We start from the raw sequence: 14,285 nt of genomic DNA on the forward strand, positions 1-14,285 counted from the left end.
AAAGTGGGGATTTTTAGAGTCACTTTTTCCCCTAACTTGAACATCTGTATTATTTTTTGTCCTAATCTTAAACAGGAACCTCTTGAATGCATTTTATCTCAATGGTGTTTTATTTTCAAGGTCACTGCTACAGTATTTTGGTTCAGGCTTTCTGCTCTGCCTTACTCATTGAAGCATATCTTTGTTGCCATATAATGTAAGACATATACTCAAAACCATGGTGTGTGGCACATAAAGTCTTTTTTTCAAAAGACAAAAAAGACAGAAAAACATAAACAAGAAATTGTTCTTTAATCATCAATATGATGTTGATTGTTTATTAAGGCAATAATTCAGGAATAGTTTTTCAAAGTAGGGTTTAATAAATTAAAGTAATCATGCACAGGTTGTGTAGAAAAAACATTACAGTACAAAATTAATTTCACAGATAATGCCGTTTCATAGCACAATAAAAATTTTACCGTCAGGCAAATGCACCAGTGTTTACGTACAGAAAGTAGATTCAACTAAGAACTGTGGATCACTTACAAACGATCAAAGAGGTAAAAAAATACAGCATCATAAAAAAATCACCTAAGAAAATTTAGTAGCTTATTTATACATCCAGATGTACAAAGTGTCACAGAAATGACGGCAGAGCAGGCAGAAAGGAATGTGGACGATGACTACAAACTACAGGACAGACTAAAGCAAAATCACAATCTTGACACGTGCTAAGTTACGACAACAAATTAAAAAAGGCCTCGCACCATGCATGCTGGCCTATCAGCTTCTAAAAAAAAACCCCGACAAAAATGGGGAGCCAGGAAATAGGTGTAAGGTGCATCATCTGCACCCAGAACAGATGTTAGTCCGTATGCAAGAAATTCGAAGAAAAGTATCCATCATTATAATACAAAAAAAGTCTTTACACAAAACAACAGCTGGAAAATGTTCTCACAAAAGTCCTGATCAGAGCTTAAAAGAGCATGTCTTCATTTTTGATGAGCACCTCCACCACCTGCCTCTGGTAGCGGACGTCGTTCAGTGCCGTCATGGCGTCCTGGTTGGGCGCACGCATGAGGGTGGGCCCGAAGACAATGCCGAGGTTCTCCGCACTCATCAGGTTGAATTTCTCATTCTGTGTCACCCTGGAATATTTATCACAGTTAGACACACATACAACTCCATGCCAGGGGAAGAGGGACATCATTGGTGTTTTCTTTTTAAAGCAAGGCTCTTCTCACTTAATCTTGGATTTCTTTCTGTCCATTAGCTGTTACAGGGTTTGTTTGCATTACTCACTTTTTTAAATGGGCCATGAGATACTTGAGAGTTTCCTTATGGGATGGTGGCAGCAGAGCGAGAGCCTCCCGGAAAGCTTCCAGCTTCTTTTCAGGATCGGTGAGCTCTGCCAAACAGAGAGGATGACGTGATCAGCATGAAAACATTACTGAAAGGGGGACAAGCTCGGGCTCCGAGGGGTAAAATGGCTCCAAGCATCTACGTATAATAGTGTCAATTAAAGAGATGTCTCGTTCGAAAGTCTTTTAAATACCCAGGGAGAGGCAACCAGAAAGAAAAACAAATCCAGTCCAAAAAACACAATAAAATGCTGAATATAAAGCAGATGCCACAGTTAATAGTGAAATATTCAACCTTTGATTTAATAATAATCAAATAATGGTGAAAAACATCCCATGTTCGCAAAAACTTTTATTACGAAATTCCAAAATGTATGAATTAAATGTAACTTTTGTTTCTTTGATTAGGAGCCATTAGTCAGTCACACATTTTTTCCTGTTTGCCTGGGGAATAAATAAGATGCGACACAGAAGACTATTGGTGCCTTGGCTCCATCAGAATACCCTAAATTAAAGCTCCTAGCTCCTGTTCCTTGACCTTCCACACGGTCAACAGTAAGAACTCTATTGTAGGACGCAAAGGAGCTTTGGGACTACTGTGCCGATTTTGAGCAGTCTTTAACTCCAATGTCATTATGTGACAGAAACGCACAAGGATGATACGAGTCAATTCTGGGCCTATGCTTTCCAAAAATACACTACACAGTGTGCACGCTTTCTTCCCTCCAGACGTTTCAGTTGATTTATGTGATGGGGCAGCTGATACGTCATGTCACGCAAAGGATTGTGGGATTCCTTATAGCTTCTTAGCGCCATAAGGAATCCCACACTGCAAGATGTCTATGCTAAAGGAACTATGATAGGAAGCTTACAGGCCCCTTTTCCTCCCTCCTTCCTAATGTACTGCACTGACAGACTTCCACTTTGGCTAAACAGTCCTTCCCAGATTAGACCTTTTTGGATGCAACCTTTGAAATTTTTGAGTTTCCACTCAGAAGAAGAACAACAACGCCCCCTGAAGTCAAAATTCCCACTCTCTGAGCAAACGACAGTACAGTATCCAATATTGCTACGCATATATAAATTGAATAGAAAGTTGCCATATAAACAGGAAACTAAGCCCTTCTGATCGCATGTAGCTCATTAAATCACTGACACACAAAGTACTGATAAATATCTATATATAAACATGTTCTTTTTGTATTTGAGCACATACAATTTAGAGAAACATATCAGCTTGTGTTTCTAACAGCAGCTAGCGGCAAAACAAATAGCAAATCCCAATGTTTTCCAATTTGTAACTAAAATGTGTTAATTAATTCCCAGCTCTGAGATTTAAATCCTCAGACAAGTTAAATGCATTATTTCTGTACTAGCCACTCATCAAAAATAAAAAAAATAAAACAAGAAAACATGCCATTCATCAAGTAGAGTGGTTGTGTTTTGGTCTTCATGGGTTAGGAAATGGCAACAAAAACATTACTGCCTAAATTTGTCCATATCTACATGCAGTGAGGTTGGATGGTAAACGGAAAGGCTGCAGGTTTTCACGAAAAAAGTAAAATTAGGATACTGTTATTGAAAATCTTTTCTCTCTTTAGCATTAAACAATGTCCCCATTACCTTTCATGAACTCTAGTATCTTAGCCACTATAAATATACATCAGGTGTGGACATTAAGGCAGCTAGAGTCCCTCCAGCCGGCTAATATACTTTCGATAAGGAGAGAATGAACGCATGACACTGGAAATATGGCAACCTACTAAATGCTGCACACAAGCAGTCCGTTTTGTTTGTAGTCTTACACACAACGATACAGCGAAAACTGCTTTGATTTAATGCATTGCACAGCTTTAGTAAGGAGGTTGAAAATATCTCCAAAACTTCCCTGTTCGAGAATTGCCACAAACTTTCCAGTATGAGATTATGGAATGGAAGAGGAACTCATATTTATGCTTCTTTAACATAAAAAAAATCTACAACCAGAGTAACAATACGACAGATGGAGAAATTCAAGAAATATCCAAAAAAAAACAAAAGATGCAGCAAAACACGTAGACTGAAATGAGCTCAATTAGACTCTTATATTTAGCACTTTCAAGCTGAAAGGATGACAAAAAAAAGGGTAAAATGTACATCTTTTGTCATGAATAAATAGCTACGGTAAGATGCAACGCTGCAGCATCCTGCATTTTAAACCAGACATCCCTCTCTAACCTCAGAGGAAACAGTGAGGAATATAAGTGTTTCCTCTTGTCCTCTAAAAGCCTTTTACATCTAAGGGGAGCAGGAGGCGATATGGTTGGAGACTGCTGGTTTAAAGCGAAGCAAGGCAGGTCTATTTGCACAACACCATTAAGTAAAGCATCATCTGCTCCAACAGCAGAGCAGGCGTAACTGATGTATGTGTATTATAGGAAACAAACACCTAAAGAGTACAACTATAGAATGTTTTGAATCATTTTCTTCAGAGGAGCTGTGCAGCCGCATCTCTGCAGTGAACAATGACTTGTAGTCGGATGTAGCTCGCCTTTGGCATGTAAGCTTTTGTTTTTAGCTGTTGGTATTATTCTGGAGGTTTGTTTTAATCCATTTATTACTTTAAATTTATTATACTGGCCATGTCTATATGCTTTATTGTGTAGTTTAATGCCGTTTTGGCTTGTTGGTCAGCGTGGAGTTACTGTGCTGATTATGTAAAAATCAAACTGGGGAACCAAGCAAATGCTATAAATGTCCTGTACAGGGGATCGGCTGCATCCTGAGCATTGTCAGCCTATTCTAATATATTCTATATAAATGCAACAAGCGCAAAAATGTATTAGCAAGGCAATCCAAAATTATAGATTTGTGTAAAAGGAGGCTCCGCCTTTCGTCTCTACAGATTACTTCACTAACTCTGCATGTTTTCCTCTATTTTCTTAACACCAATTTATCAAAGACGACATCTGCTACTTCCCCCCCCCCCCATCAACAAAATCGTATGCGAAAGCAATGCTAAATGAAAAGAAAGGTTTTTCTACATGAACAGATGAATACTGTTTGTGTGCTTTAACTGATTTCTCAAACAGCAACGTACTTGTGGCCTCGATGAACCTGGGGTAAGCGTCGTAGGAGATTACAGGAACAGGCAAATCCCTGAGGTACAGCTTCAGCGCACTCGTGATGATATTGATGTCTTCATAGGCATTCACTGAGATGTCTGTCTTCTCGCCATCTGCAGAGATGTGTGATAGGATAAGGGAGGCGAGAGTGAGAAAATGAGAGTGCTCACACGGAAAACGGCTCACATCAGCACTTTCGCATCACGGGGTGAGCCGAGGAGTAAGGAAACCGCGCTACAGTGCTGGAAAAAATCCAATTTCAGCTCCCTCTTTTATTTTTTTTCCTCCCAAACTATCAGCTATCATCCCTTTGGCCTGTTTAATTCTGACTCTGGCTCATTTATGCATGCTTTCCAGAGGAGAGCGTGGCCTACTTGTGCTGGCAGACTGAGCATCACAGCGCTGTGAGCCGGAATGACACTATGTCATGGATGATATCCTGCATTCGGATCTGGCTCAGAGTTCAGTCCGCTGCTGCGGGGGTTTTCTTCAAGTTAAAATTCATACGGCACTCGGCCACGACAGGTTTATTCTCACTAAGTTGACTACTGAATCCCAACATGGCCATAGTTTAGACAGTGTAACCCCTCTGAGGACCTTCCCTGTCTGTCCACACAGTGAAATCCTGCGTAGGACGGGAGATGTCAGCGTCTGCATTCCCTGTTGGACACTAATCCTGTCAATTTTCCATTAATCTGAGGAGATCTGGCTCTTTTGTGGACATATGCAAACAAGGTAAAGTCTCCAAGCGTCATCTTTGACTTGATATCGATCTATAAAACAAAGAAGACAAACCTTTATCAAACCCCATCCTGACTTCTTCCACCGAGTCACTGAATCCAGATATTCTGTAGAGACCCTCTGATTTCAGTCCTTTAAGAAAAAAACATGAAGAATGCAAGCTTTTAAGCATCAAACAAGCTGTGAGGAGAGACCTAGACAATGTTAATCTGTATTTAGTAATGTCTAATTTAGGAACTAAACTGAAAAAAATGAGATGAACGAAGCTCAAAATGTCCTCAGTGTCATGCAATAAAGGAAACGTGGGACTGTGGACGCAGTTTTCTGCATCACCGGGCAAAATAATAAAAACATACATCAAACTGAGCTACAGACAGACATTAGAGGGGCGACAATAAGAGTGCACAGAATGATTTAACTGGAATGCAATCAGCTAAGGCAGCAGGAAACAGAGTAATGTTTTCGTCATTACACATTTACAATTACCAGCAATCTCATCACTCCTCTCAGCCTCGGCTCGCAAACAAAAACATTAAATTAGTCGGTAATTGAATCAGGCTCTGTGCACGACAAGGCAAAGGGTACATGCTGCCGATGACTTGGAAGAAAGCTGTTTTACAGCAGAAATGAATACGGGGAAGAAGAACCCTTCTTCATAGACCTTTATTGCCGTCAAGTGAGCAAAAAACTTGTCAAAGCAGAAGGTTGGTAAAGACGTGTAAATCCCCTGCATGGAAAGGGATTCATTTAAAAAAAAATAAGTCAAATGTGTCTTAGAATAATGGCTTTTGGAAGCAAAGAGTCTAACAAATTTTAAATCTCAAGTTACTAGTTCAATTTCACATTGAATAACTTTTGTGCTCCTATTTATTGTATCTTGAAGCTGAATGAAAATGACACGTGGCTTTTTCAACTTTTCAAAACAAGAATCTGGAACGTTAGGTGTGCATTTGTAGCCTCCCTTGTCTCTGTTAACCCTAAATAAAATTCAGTGCAACCTTCTGAGTCTACTTGGGTGTAATTTAATCTAAGTATAAATACACCTAACATTAGTGACCATCGGTTGTGCTCTCCACAAATCTAGCCTTAATGGCAGAGCTGGTGTTGAAAGAAAGCCACTTCATGTTTGTTATGGTTTATAAGCCACTACCAACTCAGGGGGGGCTGTAACAAACATGTGGAAGAAGGTGTTCTGGTCAAATAAGACCAAAAATTAAACTCTCTGGCCTACATGCAGAAAAGAAACATATTGGAGGGGGTTTCCATTCACTTAAAAAGTGTTGGACAGTCAGCTAAATTCCCAATAAAATACATTAAAGGTATACTATGCAACCGGGGTTGATTTTCCAGCGAGGCTCCCCCCAGAGGGCGAAAGTAAAAGTGCACTGTCATAAAGATGCTCAGCTGTTCTGGTTTCTCTGTCAAGCCAGGCGCGGTTGTTTTGAGCTTAGCAGACAGGCGAACGCAACGAAAAGTGGAAAAAACGGCAGTACAAACAATGACTAACACAGTGAAGGTATGAACATTAAGCTTCCCGCAGCGCTATCTTGGCGAGGCGGCCGCCGTAGCCGCCTCGCCAAACTCACGCTACCGCCTCACCAACATAAAAAAAAAAATAAATAATAATAATAATAATAAAAAACTTGATATGCTTGCAAGTTTATTTGACGTTAACACGCGGTTCTTTGTTGTTGCTTTCGCGCGTGCATATAGTGAATGGCAGGGCAAAAACAAATGGAGTTCTCGCTGTAAAGCAAGACCGACTCTCGCGGTCTTGCACGAGACTTCTGAGCCTGTGGGTGCGGGCCGAGGGCTCCTGCAATTGCAAGTACGGTATTTCCCCCACAGACCACCAGGGCGGCCTAGAAAACCTTTGTTCGACCTGAAATGACTCATTTAATCATCCAAAACGGTATGGAGCACATTAATTAACTGAAAAATGTTGCATAGTATGCCTTTAAAGTTTGTGGATGTCAGCCGTGACGGCAACCCATGAGAAAGTTCAGGTAAAAACAGTGAAGTTGGTTTAGTCTTTGTGAATAACGCACGGAAACTGACCTCTGGACTCGATCTCTCGTATGCACATGTCCACCACCATGGGTCGGGCCGTGTTGTAGGCCTTCACCAGGGTCGTCAGGTCGCAGCTGTAAACCTTGCGGACGTGTCTCAGGCTGGGCTTGCAGTCGTCGGGCACCTGAGCCGAGCACTCTTTGTGGACGTTCATACCGCAATCTACAAAAGAGGAGACGGATCGTTAAAAAAAACAACAACAACAACAACAAAAAAGAAACAGTTGCTTTGATGCGAGGTTCTTGTTTTGCTCGAAAGCGTTTGGCAACAAATATTACACGGAGCTCGCTGGAGGATTTTCTGAGTGTTCATTTTTTCACATTAGCTCCTCAAATGTCACGGCAACCTCTGGAGGATGTGTTTCATCTCCTCGCAGCGGCGGAGTAACCTTGAGTACCGAATGGATCCGAAATTCCCTTCCAGATGGACCTAAATGACTTGAAATGAACTAATTAAAGAGAGACGAGCTGAAAGACAAAACTGGAGAGCGCGGTGCAATGTTTCAGTTGTCCGAAAAATATCTCCAGGACATAATAGGCACCTCCGACTAGTGTTTTAGGAGCGTATCAGGAAAAGCGGAACATATTGTGTCGCCCTCTCAGTGACAGCGTACCAGGCCTTGAGGCGCAGCTTCTTTCATTGTGTCGAGAACAGAGCATCAGCAGACAGAGAGAGAAAGAGAGAGAGAGAGAGAGAGGGAGGCTGCAGATCTGCTCTTTAACAGAGACACATGTAGGGAGTCCAAGGCACAGTGAAAATGCTGGTGCCCAGAGGAAGGACTCAGCGCAGGGCTCTATTCTTTTCCAAATCTAAGCTCGCACACATTGTCAGTGGAAGCAGCGATGGAGACGCCGCGGGCCACAGAAGACCTACTTTCCCAGACTGAAATGGGCCATCTCCTTAGCTCCTTAGATCTTAGATGATATTGTTTCTTCAAGTTCTGATGGTTTTTTTTTCTTTTGTTTTTGTTTCCCAGCTGCAATCAGCCGTTTGACACCAAAAGCCTCTTGAAAACATACATCTCAAAACCAGAGATGTAATGTTATGTTATTTTTTTCTTCTTTGTAAAGGCAAAAAAAAGGGTAAAAAAAAGAAAGAAGCTGTTCGCATTTGAGGATAGTTTGATTAATGGGGTCCCTGGAGAAATTCACGCCGCCTGCATTTATATGCATCGATGCAGAAATGTAATTAACCTAAGAGATGATTCTCTTAAAGACATGAGACAGGCTGCATCACGAGGACGCGCGTGTCATCGGTAGCAGGTCTGCTGAGCTGGCCGTGTCTGTGTGAGGACGCCGGTGGTCCTGGGTCCCAGGTGGGGGGAGGCTGACCCCAGGGGAGTCCAGGCTCCAGACTCTGACCCTTGCTATTCTCATGTTTGAGAAAGGGTTGTTAATTTTCTTATCAGCACATTATCACCCAGTCTAGAAAAAGTATTAGACGCCTTACTGACTGGAAATACGTTTTTGTTTTTTTTTTGGTAGGTTTCTTTTATATACAGATACATTGTTTTGAGCGTTCGGGTTAAACTGGTCTTGACCCGGCTCTGTGATTGGAAAAAAAAAAAAGCCTAATTTTAAAGTGTGCGTGTGCTGAAAAGAGAGCTCCTTTCCACACAGTCCCAACTCTGCACCTCATTAAAGGGATATGCCAGCTTTGTTTTCCTTCACGGGCATGATGGGATGAGGCTGGGTGGGTCGGTGGGTGGGGGGTTTCGCTCTGATGAGGAAATGTGCCACAACAAGCACAAGCAGAGCTTCGCTCTCTGGCGCTGGGCCAAAAACAGTTCGCACGTACAAAAAAAAAAGAAGAAACAAAAAGGGGGTTGGAAGAACTGTGGGTTTTTGGTATGCAAATGTGAGAATCATGGGAGATTTTGCTGCCCCAGATTCAGCAGGCTGGGGTTGATTCTGAAGGAATGATGTGTCTGCGTGTAAGTGGCTGATAGAGATCGGCTTCCACCATATGTAGCTTTATATGGATTGTTGTCAGCGCTCAGCGGCAAAGCGTTAATAATTAATATCAGAGCTCTTGCGGAGTTACGTGACACACTTTGTTGAATCAATAAAACATCAAAGACAGCCATCAGACTGGGTTACAGTGCTGAGATAGAAATCTCACCTGGAGTATTTGACAAGTCCGAGATCAAACGCACTCAAAGAATCTTGCTCCCAACAAAAGGAGTGAGCAAATGCGGGAAGACAGAAAACGGCTGCACAAAGCGAGTGAGTACAGAAAACGTGTTGATCAGGGTTTTTTTTTATTTAATGTCTGATCTACCTTGTTTATTTCTTTCTTTTTTTGAAGCTTCGACCTGCTGATGCAGGTTGCATCTTTCAAGGAAGGCCGTTGAAAGAGTTTTTGGAGCATAGGGTTACATCACACCTCTGGTGAGGATAAAGTTTCTTCTAAGCAATCAGAACACGATGAAATAGTTGACACCTTGAACTGTCTTCAGCATCTCTTCTTAGCTACTATCACAGCTGGTGCTTACTAAAACAGAAGCCTCCATGTGCATTCCCAAAAGGATGTAGATTTTTACATTAACTCAAAGATTTCCAATAAGCTACCAGCATTAAAAAAAATACTTTTTCCTTTACAGACAAAGCTCAACATTATAAAACAGGGTAACTTTGCTGTATCCTGCTCAGCCTTGCTATTATCTGCTGAAGGTTTTTGCCCTCTCTCTTACTATTGCGGCCTAAATGTCTCCACGTTGCACAGGAAACACAGCTTCCTTTTAAACAGCTTTTTACAGCTTTTCATTTTAAACACCACATTTATACCACTAACTGCAGACCTTTATCCTTCCACCAATTTCCACACTAAAAAATGGTTGTTAGCATGACCCGGTAGTACTTAGTATGGTGCATTCACTGATGGGAAAATATGGGATTTCTTTTTCAACTGGCTTGTCACGGGTCTCTGCCTCTCTGGTGAATGTTCATCACATTTGAAGCATAATCCATCAGTAGAGATGATGAAAAGAGCTGCAAAAGGCATCAAGTTCATTTCACTTACTATATACCTTCAGCCCCAGAAAGCAGCAAATGTCTATCCATTAAATCATCAGAGGGGATAATAGAAAGCTTTTGTTTGTGTGACAACAGTCAGATAATCGTACTTCCACAACTAAAGCAGATTTGAAAACAAGGACATATTTATTTCTGAACGACATTTTCCCACATGACCGACCCCCCACACTGCTTAGTGCAAACGAAAGTAGGTCAAAAATAAGATTTTACGTTCCATTAGATATCCGTTACATCATAGCTAGTGAGTTCTCATTTCACTCTGTTGTACAATCAATAATCCTCAAACGAGTGTTGAGAGTTTTGGATTACAGTTCAATAATCCAGCTCCAGATATACTGTAAACCAAGTAACCCACATAGGGTAACGCTTACAGAAATAAAACACCAGTGTAACAAAGGAGTGCAGCAAAGCAGTAGGAGCAGTTCACACAATGGCGCTTTTACGCGATTATTGGAACATACCTGAACATTTGACCCCCTGAGCCATCAGCCCCCACATGAATCTAGCACAGTGCTCACACCAGTGAGGCCCCCGGAAGGTGTGGACCTGCAGCAGGAAGGAGGACAAGGTTGGAAATTAGAAATTGGGAGAGAGGAATGCAGCCATTAAGCCTATCTTAGTTACACATAAACCGTTTCACCTCATTCTTTCAGCCAGGAGTGTTTTTTTTGTGTGTTTTTTTGTTGTTGATAGGAGCAATACGGCCCACCACCCAGGGCACCATTCAGTGAGGGGGGGGGGGGTGATCTGTCATATGGGCCCAAATTATTTTTGTAATTTCAATTCACAGGGATAATGGGACTGTAAGAAAATATGGCGATTAAAATGGCCATTTAATGATGCTGAATCCCTAGGAGCATTTAAGGGCTATTTTAAGGTTTTTGTTCTGGATTGCATTTGATTGTCTCTGATTTAAAATCTAAAATAGAACAAACCAGAACTGGGCTATTCCGCAGTAAAAAGAGAACATTTAAAACACAGTGTCAGATTAATACAACCTTGACTCTTTTTCTGAACAAAACAAATATTTAAATGTTTATTATTATTATTATTATTATTATTATTATTATTATTATCATTATTATTATTATTATTATTATTATTATTATTATTATTATTATTATTATTATTATTATTATTATTATTATTGTTGTTGTTATTACCATATATATACCACATGTATAGAGCCAAGACTAAGCTATTCTGCACTGATGATATAGTTTTTAAAACACTATTTGTTGTTGAAATAAAAACTAACTGGAGATCCTTAAGTAAAATCATGGTTAAAATACCTTAGAATAACCAGTATTTCTCAGGACAGCATTCAGAAAAAAAGTTATTTCATCTTTGCAACAACTATTATAATGGTACTTTTTCGGAAATGGGATTCAGCCTTAAATAGGACAAGTGAAGGAGAGTTAAATGATTGTGGACAACTGATGGGGGACCTTGCATCTTTGTCAGATGTCCAGGAGACTTTTCACTGGAAACAGTAGAGCAAAGGTTGCTCCCACACTCCAGCGGTTAACAACAGCCCAGCCAATCAGAGAGGCTCCTGAGACAAACAAGAACAAACCAGTGCTCTGCCAGCTTTCCGGCAGCAAATTAATAAAAGACACGGTGGGAAATGTGTTTTTGTATTTGTTATGGGCTATAAGAAGAAGAACATAAATCTTATGGGGATAACATATTGTAACACTCTTATTGGGTTTTGTAGTTTTCTCTTTGTATAAAAAAAAAAAAAAAAAAAAAAAGGCAAAACAAAAGCTTCATCTGAATGAACGTGATTTCCAAATGGGTTTAACAAACATATACTTATTCCTCTCTTATCAATAGTGTATTTGCTATGAAGTATAATTTCTGCTTGTTTACATTAGTTGAACAAATGGTAATACTGACTGAAATAAATATCATCACATAATTTCCTATTCAAGACTTCTTGCAGTTGTATGTCCATTTTTAGTGTTTTCTCATCAACAACATTGTGTTTCCTCAGTCCTTCAAGCGTCAACCCTTTTAACAACACATTTGCTCCTCATGTTTAATCTTGTTTATGTAATTTATTTTCTTTGTGTCATCATTTGTTTATTTACCATTACCTCCTGTTTTTTTTTTTAATCTGATGCAAGGCATTTTGTTTTGCTCTTGATGTGTATGAAAACCACTCTATAAATAGAGATTGATAAATCTGACATGGACTACTGACTAAATGGGTAAACACAAATCCCCCCTTTATAAAATGCAAATATAAACTATAATCACCAAGCACGAGTTAAGATAACAACTTTAAGCAATGATTATTGCTTTGAGAAGTATTTTTGTTGCCATAAGCCATATAATTCATTTCCAGTTCTCTATGATGTAATTAAAGATTTTGCTTTGTGTTTCCAACAGGAATAGATATTTTTGTTTCACTCTAAATCCAAACTTTTTTTTTATTTAATCAACTGTCAGGATGCTTGATTAGGATTAAATTAAACAAGTTCAGCTTTGTGGCAAAACATCACATCTTTTTTTCCCCATTATGACAGCGAAATGCCATCAGTACTGTGCATCATCCGAAACTTCACACATGCAAAAGGCTGAAATGCAACCGTCAGCAAACTGAAAGTACAAAGCAGCAGCAGGACGATAGCAGCACTTTAAAAGCACTGATAGTCCCTGTTCTGCTGCTGCTCTCTGCCCCGATAAAAAAAAAAAAAAAAAAAGCCACACTGGATGCAAACAGGGATGCACTCCTCGGCTGTTTCACCCTCATCCAGCATCATAATCTCCCCATCTGGTGCTCTAACTGACAGCAGCGCTCCACAGCCCGACCAACAGATTTCCTTTTGATAGATCCTCTCCGGACAGACCAAATCCGCTCTGTTTTCCACCCCCCCTCCCTATCTCCCACAGAGAAATAGCCCTCCGGCCCGACATGAGGACACTAAGCCACAGCCCTGCAGAGGTATCTTACCTTGAAGTTGTGGACTTTTTCAGACCGGGGCTCTTGGTCGACCTCCTTCAGTGTCGCTCTGCGGACCAGTGAGGTGAGCTGCGAGTAGGCTAACAGTTTAAGTGGTTGCCAAAAAGTGGCTGAAGGTTTCTGTGGCCCCATCCTCATTCCCAGAGCCGCCGCCAGAATGTCCTCCTGATTGGCCTCTCGCTTGGCCTTTTGCACCAGAGGCTTCTCTTTCTTTTGAACGTCGTAGGACTCTCGAGATGGCATCCTAAGGCTCGAGTCCCCGCACAGGACAAAAAGATGAAGAAGGAAGTGGAGAAAAAGTCCCAAAAAAAACGAGGATCGCCTCCTTGATTTTCAAAGGAAGTAACTGTCAAACAATACGCCTCGCATTTTCCCAGTTAAACGAGCACATCTCTGACATCAATGCGCTTTTAGAGCATAAAGAAAAAAGTATGCAAAATGCAGCTGAAGAAGGAAAAAAAAAAAGAATAACTCTAGTCTTTGAATCTTCACACAGCAGTGACAGAAGATCAAGTGCAGCCTCTATGATTGGAGTGCCAGGTTTTATACAAAAGGGGGTGCAGCCTTGGATGCTCATGTGCTTCCCTAGAAACGTAAATGCAGATGAGATGAGTGGCTGAGCTAATCCTCTCCTCCCTGCGCAAAGCTGATATTCTCCCCTGGAACAGAGACAGCACACTGTTGTGTGTGGATGTTGACAGGGGCGGGCTGAAAGGGAGAGAGGGGGAGGAGGATGGAGGTGGACCCTCTAGTAGTGGCTGCAGATTAAATGGATCCCACCAGCCAATGGCAGAGTGGCTACAGCAGCTTTGTAGTAGCCGCCACCCCGCCTCCCCCACGCCACCACAAGCGTTCGAGCAGGATGACAAGAAATGAGAGTGGGATGATAATGAGCAATGAATGAGTCATGCATCCAGAGTGGGCTCCAGCCCGGAGAACTTGCGACAGCGTGTGGGCCGTTAGAGACGAAGCTATTTTCAAAACCGGGGTTGCCACAGAAACCGGTGACGGCTAGAGCCTTGAA

General features: G+C 41.1%; 1 protein-coding gene across 1 annotated transcript; it reads right to left on the bottom strand.

Moving 5' to 3' along the window:
* Window positions 1-303: 303 nt before the first annotated feature.
* chn1 (chimerin 1) lies at window positions 304-13,978 on the bottom strand. Its single transcript, XM_012851962.3, has 7 exons — window positions 13,253-13,978; window positions 10,755-10,839; window positions 7,247-7,420; window positions 5,243-5,320; window positions 4,423-4,560; window positions 1,285-1,390; window positions 304-1,130 (listed from the first exon to the last, which is right to left on the bottom strand). Exons 1-7 carry the CDS (start codon window positions 13,502-13,504, stop codon window positions 959-961), a joined length of 1,005 nt encoding a protein of 334 aa, XP_012707416.2. The 5' UTR covers window positions 13,505-13,978; the 3' UTR covers window positions 304-958.
* Between the last annotated feature and the right edge of the window lie 307 nt (window positions 13,979-14,285).

Source organism: Fundulus heteroclitus, chromosome 7 (assembly GCF_011125445.2).
Source record: "Fundulus heteroclitus isolate FHET01 chromosome 7, MU-UCD_Fhet_4.1, whole genome shotgun sequence".
Lineage (NCBI taxonomy): Eukaryota > Metazoa > Chordata > Actinopteri > Cyprinodontiformes > Fundulidae > Fundulus > Fundulus heteroclitus.